Source organism: Lissotriton vulgaris, chromosome 1_1, assembly GCF_964263255.1.
Source record: "Lissotriton vulgaris chromosome 1_1, aLisVul1.2, whole genome shotgun sequence".
NCBI lineage: Eukaryota > Metazoa > Chordata > Amphibia > Caudata > Salamandridae > Lissotriton > Lissotriton vulgaris.
Genome location: NC_141685.1, coordinates 1,340,710,155 through 1,340,729,065, shown reverse-complemented (window position 1 = coordinate 1,340,729,065; position 18,911 = coordinate 1,340,710,155). Strand labels below are relative to the sequence as shown.

General features: G+C 46.2%; 1 protein-coding gene across 6 annotated transcripts in view; it reads right to left on the bottom strand.

Annotated features, from left to right (window-relative positions):
• B4GALNT1 (beta-1,4-N-acetyl-galactosaminyltransferase 1) overlaps positions 1-18,911 on the bottom strand; it is a 613,238-nt gene that overhangs the window by 20,007 nt on the left and 574,320 nt on the right. For all 6 annotated transcript variants that reach the window (XM_086966472.1, XM_086966503.1, XM_086966477.1 and 3 more), the window contains exon 10: positions 11,467-11,607. In XM_086966472.1, the coding sequence (XP_086822598.1) occupies positions 11,467-11,607 (141 nt within the window). The remainder of the gene's footprint in view (positions 1-11,466; positions 11,608-18,911) is intronic.

Below are 18,911 nucleotides of genomic sequence, written 5' to 3'. Positions count from 1 at the left end.
GAACATGTGGGATGTGCATTTGAAAGCATGAGAGAGAGAGAGAGACAGAGCAGTGTGGAATGTATTTTTTGGTTTCAAAGTGCAGTGTTATGAGCAGTTGTGCACACATGTGCATTGTGTGTACAATGGAAGTATTATGAAGTTCTTACTATTGGCTTTGACATAGCCTCGTGTCATCCTGAATTCTGACTCTGCCTAGCTTGAGCTTTATCTGCGCACACAGCAAGGCTTGCAAGTTGCTTGGGTTAATCACGTTCAAGGATTGTTTTGTGAGAGATTGTTTAATGTACCCTGGAAGGCTTTCGTGAGCTTCGTCAAGATAAAGGCTGGAACATGCAAGATTGGAGAGGGAACGTAAGAACTCCTTCCTGCCATTGGAATGCTTGATTTGAAGCTGGCCAGTTCTGGTAAGATTCCTTTGGCTCAGGGGGGAAGGTTTCTCTCAAACCTTCTAGTTAGTGTGTTTTGAGATTATAAATCTGAGGGTTGTTGACTTAGAAATTGGGATTTTGGAATCCGAATGGGGACGGACGCGTCTACTTCGGAACGGAACTCTGCTTGCTGAGGCTCTTAACCACGTCTGTTAATCCCCCGGTGAGGAGTGGGCTAAGATGCAGTGTTTGCACCAAGTTAAGTGTTGAGATTTGATTATTGCCATTGTGATGTTTGGCCAGTGGCTTTGATCATTTGAGATGTTTTCTTTGTGATGTGTGAGTGAGTTGAGGTGCACATCCAAAGTATTCATTTGATGTATCTAGTGTATATATATATCTTTCTGATCCATCCAGCATATTATATTTTCTTCAGTGTTATCTCATATTATTTGATGCTTGTTTATTCATGGTATTATTCATGCATTTAACTGCTGCATTTACCAAGTATGTTATTATTGCTTGCATATAAACATATATATATCTCTATGTGTATTTGAATATTCTGCATTTGGCATCTGTGAAAGCCTTTCTGTTACAGTGCACTGTATAAAATAAAACCCCAAGCCTTATTCTAAAAGAGAGAGTCTTTGCATTTTGTAAAATAAAACCCTTTTCTAAAGATGGAAAGGCGAAGCAAGATAACTGGTGCTTCACCTGCTCTGCACCAGCTTTTCTGGGGTTGCGACAGACCGCATACTTTTCCTGCATGTGCCTCTCGAGTCCGGGGACATTACTCTTGGTGCAGGCACTGGTTCACCGCAGTTGACTGTGGCAGAGTCCTGTGCAGGCAGGCACCATCTGATTCGCCCCTGTTCTGCATCATGTTGGTAGGAGAGCACTCGACATGGGCACACGTTTCCCCCTGTTTCCAACTCTCAAGGCGGCAGCCCACGCGGATCCAACCCGCTCGTCGGCAATGTAATGTAGTGTGGCCCAAAGCCCCCATACAGTAATAAAGATAACATGGACACTGGATTATGCTTAGTGGAACTGGCCTAGGCACGTGTGCCTGGCCCCTTTTATTGCCAGGGTCACATGTCCTGTGATGCCTGTGTTGGATGGGTGTGGGGTGAGGTGTAAGCCAGCCCTAGGAGAGCGGCAGTCACATCAAACGCTGGATCAGTGACCAGCAGGTCACTACAATACCGAAAATAAAATGATTTAACGATTTTCATTCTTATCCATTAGTACTACAACCGGTCTAATTGACCCAGAGAAACTAAAAATGTGGGGTAAATTCTGTAGTAGAGGGAAATTGGAATTATGTACATTATGTGATGGAAGTGTGGCATGGAGAACAAGATGGCTGATCTTGCTCAGGAAGAAGATCCAGCATCCGTCGTAATTGGGCGGCCGGGCACTGGAGGAGATGGCAGGCGTTGCGCGAAATGTCCCTCGTCAGGAAAAAACATCTACTGGGCCTGTGTCGTGGAGCCGAGGCCACCTGATGTTCGGGAAGTGCACAGCCAAATGCGCGAGCCTAGTAGGGCATAGACATCCGTGAGTAAGAGAGAGGTTCTCCGCTCAAGACCCCAGGACAGTGCAGCATACCGCATAGGCTACACCAGTGGCAGAGAACCAGCATTGCGGGGAGCCCGGTCCAGGGCTGCTGGCAGCGCTATGGCCCCCTGACAGAGAGGTGTGTCAGCATTCGCTAAGGCAGAGCGCAGCCCCCAAGGGCAGTAAGAGAGGCTGATTGGCAGCGAATGACCTGCAAGAGGGAGAGCCCGGCCTGGGATGACGAAAGGTGCTGCGAGGCTCCCCTTTCCCAGGAGAGATGTGTAGATGCTCACTGGAATGTAGTGTAGGAGGCACTGAGGCAAAAGCGGACTTCCCGGAACAGCCATAGGAAGGGACAAAAGTGAGAGTCCACAGTTTTGTGAATGGGCTGAGCCGCCTGGAGTTTGTTGGTGGCTGGGTGGTGATGCTTACAATAGCCTAATGCACTCATGAAGCACTCAGGGGCTGCTTGTGCCTCCCTAACAGCTAGATTAATCAAAGTCCCGTTTTGCGAGTCAGTAATAGCGATTATTAAGGAATCGCTATTACAGACTCGCAAAACGGGATTCATGTACAAATCGCAATTTATTTTGCGATTCCTACAGCTTCCTTATTTGCGATTAGCTAATTGCTAATCGCAAATAAGGAATAACTCCCCATTCATTCCTATGGGCCTAAAGGCCCATAGGAATGAATGGGAAGACATATCAATGTGCGAATCGCTATTAGCGATTTGCATTTTGAAATTGCGATTTCAAGGGTGCAGGGGTGTCCAAAGGACACCCTGTTGCACCCCTGAAAAGTGAATTTACACTGATGTTGTGCACACACATGTCCAAAGGACATGTGTGTGTGTGTAACTTGCAACTTAGAAAAATGCATTTAAATGCATTTTTCTAAGTTTTCGCTATTTACCACAAGGTTTGACTTCATTGTAAATAGCGGTCCTAAATTGCGAATTCGCAATTTTTAAATGTTTCATGAATAGCATGTAAGGAATCTCTAATAGAGATTCCTTAAATGCTAATCCTCGCAAATTTGCGAATTCTTTATTAGCGATTTTTGCATTTGGGATGATGAATCCCAAATGCAAAAATTGCACTCGCAAAGGGGCAGATTCTCAGAATCTGGCCCTTTTACGAGCACATTTCGCTTGATGAATCTGGCTGTAAGGCTATTGTATTCCAGTTGGATCCTGAATGGCTGGGGGCACCTACCCCCATCTGTGTGGGATTGCCTTACCTGGACAGTGAAGCAGAGGGGCCCACACGCCAGGGATTGATGACCCCATCCCCGTCCCACTGTATTTCACTACAGTACCGCTTCGGAGTGCACTCCATCGTCTGGCGTGGAGTAGCCCCCTAGTTGTTCGGACTGCCCTTACCTCCCTGGCCTGCTGGCTGGTGGGAACGGCGGGTCCTGGCTTTGGCTGCCAACCATGTCCTTGACCTCCTAGGCTGCTGTGACTCTAATGCCCAACTACGCCACGTTGTGAAAATGTGCTTGCTGAATGGGGTGTCGTTGGCGAGAGGGGCCGACCTGTTGGTGGTGCTTCCAGGGCACCCATGCACCATGAGCCATAAACCCCCTCCTGCATGAGAGGTGGTTGTCCCATCAGCCCCTGCAATGCCTGACCCGATGGAAGCAAAGCTGGACAAGATCCTTGCTGCCATCTCTGACACCAGGAGCAGCCTCGGTGGATGCAGTAGCGATGGAACTGGACATCTTGCGGTAGGACCACGTGAACTTTCAGACAGAGTCTCCCCGAGTTAGTCGTCCATACAAGCTCTCTTGCTTGCAACTGAGGAAATTGCCAGCTAAGTTGCAGAGCTTACTCGCACAGTCCACCTTCTGAAGGGCAGAGTAAAGTATGTGGTGGGGAGATCAAGGTGTAATAACCTCAGCATTGTTGGCCTCCTGGAGGGGGCGGAAGGAACAAACCCCACTACTTTCTTTGAGACTGGGCTCTCTGCCGCTGTGACTCTCGTGGAGTTATCTCCCTACTTTGCATTGGAGCTATCCCATTGGGTGTCTGTGCTGCGCCCTCAGCCAAGGCTGCCCACCGCAGACAGTGGTGGCACAGCTCCTGAACTTTAGAGACAAGGACTGATACTCGGAGCTGCTAGATAAGCTGCTAGATAGTCCGGTCAACTTACCTTCAAGAATGCAATAATTTTTCTTTTCCTAGACTAGAAGCTGTTGGTACAGCGCCAGTAGGCTTCCTTTTTTACGGTGAAGCTGAAACTGCATGAAGCAGCCTCACATATTTTTTTGCTATTCCCTGCAAAGCTTAAAGTGGTTGTGTGTCACAAAACCTACTTTTTCACTGAGCCAGCAGACAAATGGGATTGAGTGGAGCAGAGGCAGTAAGTGCCATCAGGATCGGAGCCTGCTACTGGGGATTGGCCCTTGTATCGTTCTGGGCTAAATGCAAGAGACCCAAGCTGTGGAGACATACCGTGCCGACTGCCGACGGTGGCACAGAAGGAGTGGATGGAGGCACTGGTGGCTGTGGCTGGAGTTTCTGATCAGTCTCCTGTCAGGGTTTCAAAGGACTTACAGTTCACTGTTTTGGCAGCCAGATGTTACCCTGCTGCTCTGGGGTTGGGAGTTATTTTTTCTATTTTGTTGGTGATCTTGAGCCTTATATAATGGGTATTGTATAGCCTGGGTGGAAACAATCAGCGTTACCTGTCCATGGCGGGGGCACTACCTGTGCTACAGTCCTTCACAAGCCAGGCTGGAAGTGCCTACTGAATGTAGGGGTTGTCGTTTTTAACCTGAAATATCTGGGATATGGGCACAGCAAAGAAGCGTCAGTCCATCTATCAATACATTAAAATGAGGGGGCCCATATCTCTTTCTTACAAGAATCCATGTGGCAAAGGGAGAGGAACTAAAACTTCAGAGACGTTGGAGGGGACATTGCTACAGTATAGTATTCGGACTATGCGAGGGGACGCTAATATGGCTGTGACTTTTTGGTCCCCTTTCAGCGTGTAGCGGTTAAGGTGAACCCGGAAGGCCATTATGTCTTTGTGGAGGGCCAGCTGGAGGGCTCTGCGGTTCTTCTGGGGACTGTTTACTTACAAAATACTGAAGAGGTGCACTTCCCGGCCCATGTGTCATCCTTTTTGATCAGATGGGTCATCTACCTTGGATACTGAGGGGGTGTTATTGCATATTGAACCCTGAGTTAGACAGATCACACCCACAACTCCCACTGTGCGTGCTGCATCCTATTTGTCACAGTGGCTGATGCAATGGTCCTTGATTGCTGGAGCGTGCTGTACCCAGATGTCTGGTAATATTCCTACTACTCCCCACCCCATAAGTTACATGTCCAACTTGATCACGTCTTTTCTCATGGTACCCTTCAACTCAGGGTCATGGCGGCGGGGTACTTGGGGAAGACCCTCTCTGATCATAGTCTGCATCTGCTGCACACTGGGTAGGGGGAGCCTACACTGCTTGTGCCCACTGGGAAACACCCAATACATCGCAGTCACTACAACGCACTACCTTTACAATGCAGTCATTACAACTCAACTGCCTTTAAATCGCATGCCATTACAGTGCATATCACTACAACCCATGCCATTACAAAGCATACCATCACAACGCATTGCATTACAATGCATTATAAGGTAAGTAATGGAGATTTTTTGTTTTAGGGCAGGTATTGGTTTTGGGGGTACAGCGAATAGTAATTTTTACCCTTACACTATCCAACACTTTCCCTACTTTTGCACCCACTGGAGTGGGAATAGTAATTTTTACCCCAACACTATCCAACACTTAGCCTACTGTTGCCCTCACTGGAGTGGGAATAGTAATTTTTACCCCTACACTATCCAACACTTAGCCTACTGTTGCCCTAAAAGCATTATGTGTTGTAATGGTATGCATTGTAATGGCATGCGTTGTAATGTAATGCGTTGCAATGGTAGTTTAAAAAAATGCGGTGTAATGGCATGCCTTGTAAAATCATGCAATGTTAAAACTGCGTTGTAAAAGCATGCATTGTCATTGTTTGCATTGTAACGTAATACATTCGTGCTCACCTGGCACTTACAACCTCAGGCCCTGAAGGACTCTGTCTTTCATGAAATAACTTGAAAAATTGTTATGTAGCTGAAAATATTGGGACTACTACCATGCGACAGAGTGGGAAGCTCTCAAGACAGTGGTGCGGGCCACTGATACATGCAATCATCGGGGCAAGGGTAGAGATTGGTGGAAAACTCAATCAGGTAGTCTCCCCCTTAGGAGGACGTGAAAAGGCTGCAATGGCAGGGGATCTGGCTGGTAACAACTGATTGAAGCAAGGGACCGTCATTCCCGGCTCCTTGCTGTGTCTAGATTACAGGGCGTATCAGGCGAGGAGACATGAGGAGGGAAACAAACCAGGTCGCCTTTTGGCATGGCATTTATAGAGCGCAATGAATATGGAGTCGATACCTGCCATCTGCCTTTCCTCGACATTGGTCACCACCCCTCAGGGGGCAATACACGTTGCTTTCTGTGCACATTTTTGGACAATGTACAACCCAGTCCGGCGACAATCTAGTATTTGTGACTTTTTATAAAATGCTTGAAGCACTATTGACCCCCAAACTCCTAAAGGTTTATACTAATGCCCTCAATATGGGGTAATCTATGCGTGAGGTGCTTCTAGTTTTACTCCTGAAGCCAGGTCGGGACTCCCTAGAGGTATCTTCTTACAGACTGCTATCTTTGATGGGAAGCAATAATAAGATACTTTCTAAGAATACGGATTGGCCGTCGTATCTCTGCCCTTCTACCAGTGGGCAGAGGCTCACACGAGGGTCGCCCTCTCTCCCCCCACTCTTTGCCCTGGCGGTGGAGCCTCCTGCACAGCGGCTTCAGCAGACTGGGCAAGACTAAGGCGTACCAGTCACCGTTGTTACACATGCCATCTCTCTGTACGCGGATGATGTCATTGTGTACATCAGGGATATCCGTGGTGACATTGGAGGTATCCTGTGTATACTGGAGGACATTAAGACCTCATCTGGCATGGGAGTGAATTGGCATAAACCTGTCTTTTTCCACTACGCTCAGACTGCCTTCCGCATCCCATAAAAATTAATGAACAAGCTGTTCAGTGGGAGCTGTGCACCTTTCGATATTTGGGTATAAATATGTGTCATACAACTCAGGATATCCTGTATGGCAATCTCAAGAGGGCGATCTCCTCCTTATGACGACAAATTACTGTCTGGTGCTCTCTCCCCTTGACGGTGCAGGGCCGAGGTTGCCCTCTCTAAAATGGTTATGCTTTCGAGACTCTTTGTTTCACTTCACTAATTTACCAATCATTGTCCCTTGAAGCACATTTAAGACACTAAATACAATGTTGGGAGGCCTTGTGTGGAAGAAAGGGAGAAGTAGAGTAGCACCGTCCAAACTACAACTGCCAACGGTGCGTGGAGGACTGGAAGCTCCTGTGTTTGAACACTACTGCCTCGCAGCACAGCTCCAGTGGCCAACCTGTTGGCTGGCTTGTCGCCATCTATCAGAGATGTGCTCAGGGTCAGAGCAGGGTAATTGAGGCTGATGTGCGAACTGTGCCTGCCAGGCTCAGCACTGCCAATGTCTTCAAATGCCCTCCTTCAAGTGACGTATGACTGCCACCATAGAGAGCTGAAGGTTGTGCCGGGATTGTGATTATACACTCCGGAGATCCCACTGGGCGCCATCGGTTCATTTCGAACCAGCATGGGTAGGAAGGGACCGGCACTTTGGGTACCAGCATTGTGGGTACATTGGGGATATATTTCCACAATAGGGCCCTGATCCCCTATGACCGCATGGCAGAGCAGACCGGTCATCAGGCAGGGTAATTTCTGGCACACAGTCGTCTTATGAGGATGTAGGGGTGCATGTGGGGCGTACTGATAGAGAACCTGAAACGCACCCCCTAATGCAGGTCCTTTATACCATGGGTAAAAGGTAGGGCCGAACTGGCCATAGCTGGCACTAAACATTTTCTTGGTGGGTCGGAGGGGCATGGGCCGGTTTTGTGCTTGTGGGGGCCGGTTTTATCACAGGCGCCAGTTTTGCATCCGTGCTGAAATATCGCACCCTGTAACAAAAGTTGGAGCATGCAAAATGCAATGCAAAATAGATTTGTTACACGTGGCCCTTAGAGTCAGATGTACAAAGAATAGTAATAGCGTTTTCCAAATAGCGAATGTTTTGCAAATTGCTATTTGGTAATTGCTATTACTAATGTACAAAGGGGTTATTTAAGGCCACCTGTATCAAAAATCCATTTTACATTCCCTAAATAGCGAATTTTAGGTAATTGCTATTTAAGAATGCAAAAGGGTTTGTAAAAAAATAGCGATTACCTAATAGCGATTCCTAAAGAGTCGCGATCGGAATTAGGTAATCGATATTAGGTAATGCTACTCCATTCATTCTTAAGGGAATAAAGGCTCATAGATGCAAATGGTTTTGCATTACTTAATTTGAGATTAACTATTTAGTAATTGCAAATTAAGTAATACAAAACCAAGGGTGCCTAGGTGCCTAAGGCCCCCCTGAAGCACCCCCAAAAAAATGTGCACGTGTAAAGCACACGGACATGTGTGCCATGGCACTTTAAAAAATGCATTTTTCAAATTTTGCACATGGTTACCATTGAGTTGGAGTCGATGGTAATAGCATTTCCAAAATGCATAATTTGCATTTAGAAAATGCTTGGTACATGTGCTTAGAGAATCGCAAATTGGGGTTCCCTATTTGTAGTTTCAATTGTAGGTAGCCACATTGTGATTACCTAAAATGCACTGACAAAGCCTTTCATACATCTTGAAACGCTATATTGCATCATCTGTGAATGCCAAATAGGTTGATACGTGTGGCCCTAAGTTCTGCCAGGCCACAATGGGTCCACCATCCCTGCTTGTCAAAGAGAACTCCCATTCCCTTTATTCAACTACGACTGAAGCACAGAAGAATCTGCTTAAGAAAGTTTCTGAGAAGTTCACGGAGGGACCACCCAGAAGGAAGAAAGAATGTAGGGTTCAATGTATTTTATTTTGCCAGCGATGTGATTATCTGATCTCATGAGTGACATGACATGCGATTCCACCGTATTCTAGAAATCGTAGATCGAGGCAATGTAATTGAGGTAATGTTTTTCAGTTTCCCATCATGTTCACCAACTGGTCACTAGAGGCCACCCGTGTTGCAAATATAACTAGTTTCTATAGCATAAGTACCTCAACTAAGCTGATTGTGCATGAACAGTTAAAAATTGCGGATATTTATGAAATGGAATTTGAAATCATTTCACCCTATAAAGTTTTCGAAACTAAACAATAAACTAATGTGCTTACTTTTCTATTATAAAATGTCGGCAGTACAAGTGCCATTCATCACTTCAGGGCGCAACTTATTAGTAGAATCTTCCCTCCCTCGGCAAAGCAGTACTCAAACCGTGGCTGCCAATACTGTGCTCGTCTATCAAAAATCAACAAGACCTAAAATGCGGAGTTAGTTCATTTTCTGTCAGCATATCCGACATACCAATCATCCACTGGAGTTCAGAAATACATTTAATACATTATCTTCTATTTGATGTTCTTTGTGCCAGCATCCCCGCTCCCTTCATCAAAGCGTCCTCGAAGCGCTCTGCATAACATCCAAAGATTAAGAAAGACAAAGAAGTCCCAGGAAGCTGCTGACATTTGACCTCTTGGGACTCTTCACCCAATAGCTCTTCTATGCTAGGGAGTAGCTTGGGCAGTAAGATTGGGTGGGGACTATTTCTCACGTTTTCTAGTTAAAGGAATTAACATTCTCTATCATGTATATATAGTTCTAGGGAAAGTGAATGCTTGAGAATGTCACTGAAAATAAAGTGCAACATTTTCAGTCCTCGGTGTGGAGGTTAGGTATTGCCAGGGCACAAGTCCTAAATAAAGAAGTGGGGGGACGCTCAGAGACAGGATGTGACGTCACGACAGGAAGTGACGTCACAAAAGGTAAAAACTGAAATACAGTAATAATCACCATTCAGTGGGCCCGGCCCCGGTGCCACTGCACCAGTAGCAGCTCGCCCCTGGGTGTAAGGGGGGTGAATGAAGTCACGGGAAGAGAGGAGTGAGGGGACGGGAAAAGGATGCGCGCCTCGTAGTTAAGAAAGTGTGAAGGCTCAAAGGGGGTGGGGTCGTGAGCAGGTCACGAACAGAGCGCGGGGGGGGCGGGGGGGAGCATCTGGGAGAGGGGAGAGCGGGGCACAGACTTCAGGAGAGGGAGCATCAGATGGGTAGCGAGTGAGTGGGCAGGGGAGGGTGATGGGAGGGGTGGAGAGAGGAGGAAGCAGGATGCGAGGAGTACGTCAAGGTTCAGAGATCGGCGGTGCGCCGGTCCGGTAAGTAACACCATCATTGTCCAGTCCAGCTTTTGGGACGGCGTCCACCCTGTAAAATACGTTAAAATACGTGGGGGGACGCCGTCCACCCGCGTGGTACCCCGACTCGAGCCCTGGGTATTGCAATGATTTCACTCTTCAGACAATATTTAGAGAACCTTGGCACATGTGCGGGATGTCCACAAATTGGTAATTACATTCTGCACCCCGCAATAATGAGTTTCAGCAAATGTACTTTTAAATGGGGGAATAACATTTAGATGAGAAAAGACTTGGAACCATATCAATTAAGTCTGAGAAACCTCTTCGGGCCAAAGTTTTGAAGGTTCTCTGCCCAGAAATTTAGGAAGTCACAAGGTTACACGTTAAGATCACCTACTCAATTTTCTCTTCTGTCAAGGTTTACAAAATGGTGTACACTGATTGTAAATTATTCCTTAAATCTTGCAATTACTCCATGTATTTATTATGTAGCAGTGTTCCAAAAAGTTTGATCCCAGGCATATTGCTGAAAAATGTTTCAGCAAGAATAGAATTTTCTGCCAATAAAGCAGTCATTCCGCCTTATTGAAAAGTCCATATTCTCTACGTTGCCTTTAATAGCGGAAAATGCAGTCTGGCAATAAAAAAGAACGTTACAAATTATGTTAAACAGGAAGATTCAATTTAACAACACCAGAGCAGGACATGGCAGCAACTACATGCTCACGCCAAGAGTGAGTCTATCTTCTTGGGAGGTGATAACACGCTACCTGCATCTTCCAGAGTAAGCTGTCATTTATCCTAAAAAAACAGGTTGCAGGATGTAAAGATTCTTCTAATTGAGAAGCTCCTTAGCATATCAAATATGTTTTGTGTAAGTTCTCGGGGCCAGCAGGCCCATCGACAGATCAACAAACTACAGTTTTTCCTACAAAAAAGACTTACTGGTATTCCAGAAAATCCAAAAAAGAATCTATAAATACATGTGTAGGTACTTTATATAATATAATCTGTGTATTATGTTTGTTTACATCGTATCATAAGTGCTACATGTTCAATGTATAGTGAAGAGGAATGAAGAGGCTTCTGAAAGTCTGACCAATTCTTCAACTCCACGATGATCATCGATGAAGTCTAACTCACCAGGTCTAGTGAGGTTTTCTCCAGGATGTCCACTAACTTCTCCACCTTGGTTCGGGGGCAGAAGATAAAGTCATCGTCCACCCACAAGACGTATTTAGTGGTGACTTGAGAAATTGCCAGGTTACGGCCAGCAAACCACCCCTACAAGTTGGAGAAAGAAAACAGGACATTTAGAATAGTAATGAACAGATAGCCTCCTATCAGTGTGTCGCAGGCTCAAGGTTATAGATGCATATGTGGACCCGGCTAAGACAGCAGAAAAGTACGATGGGCCCGATTCACAGAATGAACTTAAGACTCAATCCTAAACGTACTACTATTTTGGTATTCACAAAATGAACTTACTACTTTTTGTATTCATAGAAGTTAGGATTTTGTCTTAAGTTTGTCTTAAGACAAACTTAAGACAGACTTAAGACAGACTTAAGACAAAATCCTAACTTAAGTCTGTCTTAAGTTTGTCTTAAGACAAACTTAAGACAAAATCCTAACTTCTGTGAATACCAAAAGTAGTAAGTTCATTCTGTCAATGCCAAAAGTATTAAGTGCATTCTGTGAATGCCAAAATAGTAGTAAGTTTAGGATTGAGTCTTACGTTCATTCTGTGAATCGGGCCCAAAGGCTCTTGGCACTTTCACTAGGAGTATGTTCTTTCCAAACCTTTCCAACCTTCATTCATCTGGGGAAGATCACTTTGTGAGGTCAGCGGGGTCCCGTGCTTAATTGCTGAAGCCACTTACTTCCCATATATGTTCCATGTAATTGGACTCTGCTGAAACATATTTTATCAATATTTGCCCTGGATACCTGTATTATTCTGTTTGTAGTTGATCAGTAGCAGCTAAGCAGCCCTTTAACTTCAGCAGCCAGAGCATCATGGAGTTTTCCTTTACCTACGTCTTTAGATCTGGGCTGTATCAAGACCAAATGAGTTATTCTTTCAGTAGAATTGGTACTTGTGTTCTCTAAAGGAAGTAGTCCATTTATTCTAACACCAAATCTTATTCCGATATTCTTATTATTAATATAATTTTAATAATGTCAAACAACGATAATATTAATGCTATTAATCATAAAACCAATGACAACATTAATATCAATGATAATCATCATCATAATGTATGTTATGAATATTGACTTATTATTACCACATTGGTGCTATTTAGTCTCTATAATATGTGGGCAATATATGGTCCTGTTCTTTTTTCTTATTACAGAGCCCCCGTTGCATGCAAAGTAAGTGGGGCATCAAACAAACATAGTTAAGGATGCACTGACACTCCTTTTTAAATGACAAAAGGCCCTCACCCACCTTTAGGTGGCATGCTTCATCATTGGGCTCCTCCTTACGCTAGCACAGAGAGCGATAGTGCGAGCTACTGCCCTCCTAAAGCGGAGTTCTTGAGGTGCTTTCCTAAAGCAGATGCAGTAAGAGCCAAGCTCCTAAATTTAAGGTGGGTAGCCTGACGAGGTCCGGCCCTAGTAGATCTGTACTGGGCAGTTGAAGACCCTGGATCTACAGCCCGACGGGGATAACGCAGAGCACCTAGTTGCTCGGATCGGCTGGGTGGACGGCTACTTGATGGTCTCCGAACCCTTGCTCTGGGCCCTACCCTTGCTCTGGGCCCTGTGACGTAAAATTTAGGAGCCTGACTATTACTTAAGCACCATACCACCACGTAGGTCCTGAAGAAGTGCCACACGACTCATTAGGAGCGACAAGGCACGAAACATGTCGACCCAACACACTGTGACAGCCTGTTAGGAACATTATATCCTCATAGGGCGTCCACTCTTTTTAATTAGACTGGATCTACCTAAATCATTAAAATTACTTGTGAACAGGACTGATCCAGACTTATTTTAAGATCCACTTCACGTGCACTACACTTTCCTTGCCCTCTTACCAGCACGGACCCTCGGCTTCTTCAAAAAGCCCCATTTACGGTGAGCCCGTCAGGCATTGCAGCGCCGGCCCGACGAGGAACAAAGCCCAATGATGAAGCAGGACATCTTTCGGGGGGTGTGAAGGCAACATGAAGAAAGACCTGTCTCTCTCCCCTCTCACTGTAGGAACCTCATACCCATTTGCAGTCCAAAAGGAAGAGCTCCATGTGGCAACGATGGCGGCATTCAGGGCGGCGTGGAGGTAAGTTTTTTTTTTTTTGTCCCCCCACCACCTTTCCCTCCCCACCTTCCTCCTTCGGCCCGCCCCACCACTTTCGCAGGGGATGGACCACTACTGCGAATTTCCCATTTGACCCTGTGTGTTTGCCGGTCCAGGCCAGTTTACTAATCCTTAACAAGTGAAAGTGAAAAAATGCCTGGATAGTGGAAGCGAAAATTATTAAATAACTATAGGAATTTTGTAAAAACAATCATCTTCATCAGCCGGGACAATGGCGGTCGCTTCTTTGAAATGCAATAGGGCTCGCATTTACAAGAGTTTGAGCTATTGCCATTGTAAATGCCTTTTATTTATGTGTTAATTATGAAAACAGATAATTAAAAGACATTGTCATTTACAATGCCAATAGCTTAAACTCCCGCAAATGCGAGACCTATTGCACCGAGCACAAATACATTTGTTCCCACATACCTTGCATAACACCTCTATAGCGTGTCTTTACAAGTTCAAAACTGCCCAAATTTGCAAATGTGGACCACTTTTTTAGGCATCTGATTTGAAATGGGGGCCACTTTTAGTTTATTGCCGGGGCCAGCTTCCTGTCTCAATACGACCCTGTGTGCGCTCTATCACCAACAGACGGAAGAGCTTGTCAGCTCCAAAGATGTAAATATGCCTTCTCCACCTGGTATGCAGCACACCAAGGATGCAAAGTTTGTTGCGTCTGGACCCGACCTGCAATTTTACATTTTTAGACTTAACAGGTTCCGAACCTCTCTATATTCAGGGGTTTTTCATATTTTCCAGCATACCATCCTCCACATCAGAAATACATTGCTCTGCCGCCATCAGGTAGTGTTTTTGTTTATCCGAATTCATGAGTACCAGCCTAGATGTGAGCGAATTTATTATACTGTCAATGGATGAAAGTCTTTGCTGCATCACTTTCAGGAGTGATTTTACATCTTGGTTTTCATCATCTACGCCAGCCTCCTGCGAGCCGATACCCGCTCCCTGTAGCATCTGTATTCTGCCATTTGTGCATTTTGAGATTCAAAAGGCAGCTTGAAACCCCTATGGTCCTATTTGCCCTTCACTGTGTATCAAGTGGGGGTCTAAAGTAAAAGAAGTACCAAAACTGATACAATACTAACAAATGGAAAACTGTGCTCAAATCATGGGTCTTGTGACACCCACCAAGGAGGTAACAGGGCTATGAAGGTCATGCCAGTCAATGTGCAAAGGTCCAGGCTTCACAGGCCTTCGCATACGAGCAGACCACCAGCGTTTCCACACACATGTGCTAAGAATCACTACAACCAGGTCCGCCACTAGGTGGCCTCATCTGTGGACCATCCATCAGTTGAAGGCAGCGGGTAGAAGTCCGACACCAAGGCACAGGGTGACTGTAAGCAGATGTTTAATTGGTGGGGCAGTTAAGATAATGCTGAGAAATGTTTTGCCAAATCCAATATAACTGTGGTGTCATGCGGGACACGTTCTAGTGTTCCAGTAAATGTCCTATGTAACAGCCACTCCCCAAAGGCTGGCTTCCATACTCACCCCACACCCATCCATCACAGGTGTCACTGGTCTGGTGATCCTGCTAATAAAAGGGGCCGGGCGCACGTGCCCTGGGCCAGTTCCAGTTACTATACCTATACCTTTGTGGCGTCCTTCCAAGCCACCACACCACAATAACCAACCGTGTATAGCTATGCACTGAGTGCACCCTGACCTAGGAGGAGGCACAGATCCCGCCTTGCCTCTCAGCAGGTCCGCTGACTCCTTGGATCCTGCTGGGCAGCACACAGCCCATGCCCCAGGAATATGCGGGGAAGGAGGAGTCTGCTTCACTACACGCCCTCATTCAGCAGATCACAACAGAGGCCCTGCCCCTAGGGCACCAGTCGTGTGTGGGCTGTCCCTCTGCAGCATCCGTGCCACTGCAGCGTACACCCTCACCAGGGCTCAGGATTACTTGGCGTCTGGTGGTCTCTACAACACGCCGGGAGTGAGTAGCGAAGTAGCACCAATCCCCTTGGCTCCTAAAATGCCCGCAGATACACTTGCTAATCCTCTCTGCTAGCACCTCGGCAGCCATGCCCAGACAGGTCCAGAGCCCGGCATTTCACATGGTAAGGCCTGGCCCAGCTGCATCAAGATGCAGGAGAGCCCCCGGAGCACACAAGGGCAGGATTGCGGCTCCTTAGGTTGTTATCTCACACACCCAATGACCCAATATTGTCCGCTGTAAATGAAACATCTATGGAAGATTGTACTGCCTGGCCTCCAGAGCCCTTCTAAAGGGTGGCCCTCCTAGAGTCCAGCACTGTGGTGCCCCCACACTATAAAGACTTAACATCACCAAGTAGGCCACATGTTTCATGGATGAGATATTGAAACTTGCAGTTTAAGCATTAAAGGCCCTTGGATAAGATAATAACAGTCTTGACTCCGGCTACCTGCACAAACCTCATCCGGGAATCTATAGATGTAGCAGTAAGCCACAGCTTTCTCATTAACTGCAGCCTTTTTAATTCATCTCATGCAATCCAGTCTTTCTTCATAGATTTAGCGCCCAGAATGTGTGTAACTTTGGATTTAAGACTATCAGTGGCAAGACCCTATCAGTGCCAAGCTGATATTAAGTGTCCAACAAGTCTTGAGGGCTTTTCTCCTCCTTGTTCTGCACACAAGGGATTAGGATAAAGCATGAGGGGTGAAGTGGGTGCTACAGATCAGATATTTGCACCAGCTCCCATGATAATTTATGCCTCAATTACGTAAACTGGGCTACAAAACACAGCTCTGCTTTACCATCTGCAAAAAGAGGAAAATGGTTCAAATGCTGGCCATTATTGCCATACCGCACTCGTACAGGGTTCAGTGTGTCAGTGGATCCAGCTCCACCTGCTATTACCTATTTCTGATGACGTCCTTAAAGGCCCCTCTCACTTTTTGAAAGACCACAGAAAGGTCCCCTTTTATGACGTTTTGATTCATGCTCAATAAGTGAGATAACGAAGTACATGTTGTGGCTTAACTGCCAGAGCAGCCGCCTTTGAAGCTGGGGAACGAGAGAGCAGATTTACAATCCCCCTGCAACACATTTACGCTGCTGTTGCGTCACTTTTGTGACGCAGCAGCGGCGTAAACCATGCGCCACGTTGCTCCTTATTTACAACGTGATGCATCTAGGGAGAATCCTCACGTTGTAAAGCCCTGCGCCACAGGAAACCTGCATCAGGTTTCATGTGGGCGTTCCGTCGCAGGAACGCCACATAAAAGTGACATAGTGAAATCTACAAAAATTCACAGAGTCACTTTTACGTCCATGCTGCATCAAAACCCTGCACCTGCTTGAAGCAGGCGTAAGGAGTGACGCAGCATGTTAGGCATAGGGTGCTCCTGGGCATTGCTGGAGCCGCGTCACACTTGCGACACAACTCCAGCAATGCTCTGCCCTTACGCCACAGGATACGACACTGATCTGCTCATCCGTGCGCCACAGCGCACCGCAGTGTAAATGTGGCGCATCAGTGGTGGCGCACGGGTAGTTTTACATGTTGCAAGTTTTCTGGCGCATCCCTGCTGATTTGCAGAGATGCGTCTTGTAAATCTGCCCCGAGGTTAGTGTCTGGTTGAGGCTCAACATCGTGTGATTCTGAGCAAAGAATGTAATCTCCCCGTGCCTAAAAAGGAATCCGTCCATCTGTAATACAACTGGTGCTCATGTAAAGTGCTCTGATACCTTCGGGTTGAGTTCGCGCTATATAAACTGCATTAAAAAAATGTGTTTACCGGACTGGCCGGGTCTGTCATATGGACCATGCGCCTCTCTGTGCCAGTAGCTGGTTGAGTAAGTCGGTGCATATTAAAAAGGTCAGAAGGGTCATCTCACAGAAGATCAGCGGGGCGAGAGAGGCCATTTATAGACACTCATGACCAAGCACGGTGCCTGGGAGGGCGGAACTTCTCCCGAGGCCGAAATAACGTTAAACACTAACCAAGAAATGGAAGTCCATTAGCTCACTGTTCCTTGGAAAATGCCGCCATGAATCATGTCTGGGGCACAGGGACATTTCTCATGCCAATACAGGTACGCTGTCCTTAATATCCGAGGCAATGAACAAGAGGGTGGGGAGCTGCTCGGGACTGGGTGCACGAAGGAACACCGCGGAGGGACTCCAAGGTTATACAGGTTGGTACAATGTGGTCCAATTCTGAAATTGTTGCCTCTGAAAAGCGACTGGTGTTTCTTAGTTCTTGATTTTAATCTGGCATCAGCCCAGACATTCACAGGGTATACTTTCGGATGAGCTAGGGGGGCTGCTGTGCCCAAACTGCTGCTTCCACTTCGTTTTGGAAATACTATGAGTTACTCTAAATGCAATTTTTTTAAAGTAGGGGTTCTTTCCTACTTTAATTGGTGTGGTGTTTTTACCTCTTAAAAAAAGCATACTAATAAGCTTCAGTCGCAAGATTTAAAATGCGATTCAATGCAGTGGCGGCTCCTCCTCTAAGGCGGAGGAGCGTCGCCTCACTGCTCCTTGAGCAATGCAAAATAAAAATAAAATGATAATATCAAAAAGTTATTATTATTATTATTTTTTTTTGCTCCAGCCAAGTAGGGCGGGGCTGGTTCACCGCAGAGGGAGCAGGAGTGATTTGCACTCCCTCCCTACATGAGCATAAAGGCTTGACCGGCCCTCAAGGCGTGTGTGGCGGCGGTGGAGAAGGTACGTTTATTTTATTTTTTCACCGCCACCCACCCCAGCACCCCGTTCAGAGGCAGCCGCCACTGCTAATAAAGAAATTCACAGTGGACCATCTTCTGAGTCACCCGCCCCCTCCCCCAAGTGTGTAGACATTGCAGTAGAGAGCCAAATTGCTGTGTAGGTGCACGGGCAATGCAAGATGACATAAGATTAAAAGCTTGAGCACTGCTACTGGAAAGGATTTTACTGCATACCTCCGCCTCAAACAGATGTTGCTTAAAGCTCTTTTACCATCACTACTCATTTTGCTAAATGTGTTGCTGACTCAGTTTCCCCTCTACCAAGAAACTGTCATGTGACTAGTAGTGTCCGGACAATAGCGTTCTTTCAAAGGCACAGCCCTTTGGGAAAATTATTAATGTTTCTACAGGTGGGTCTGGTTTCCTGATACAGAAAGACTACATTCAGCATATCACCAGTTACCACAATGATTCCATGGAATCAGAGACACCAAACAGTAGTCTAGTTTTCTATTCTACAAATCTATGAAAATAAGAACTTCAGTCTAGTTGTTCAATTGGAGCGTGCCATGACTA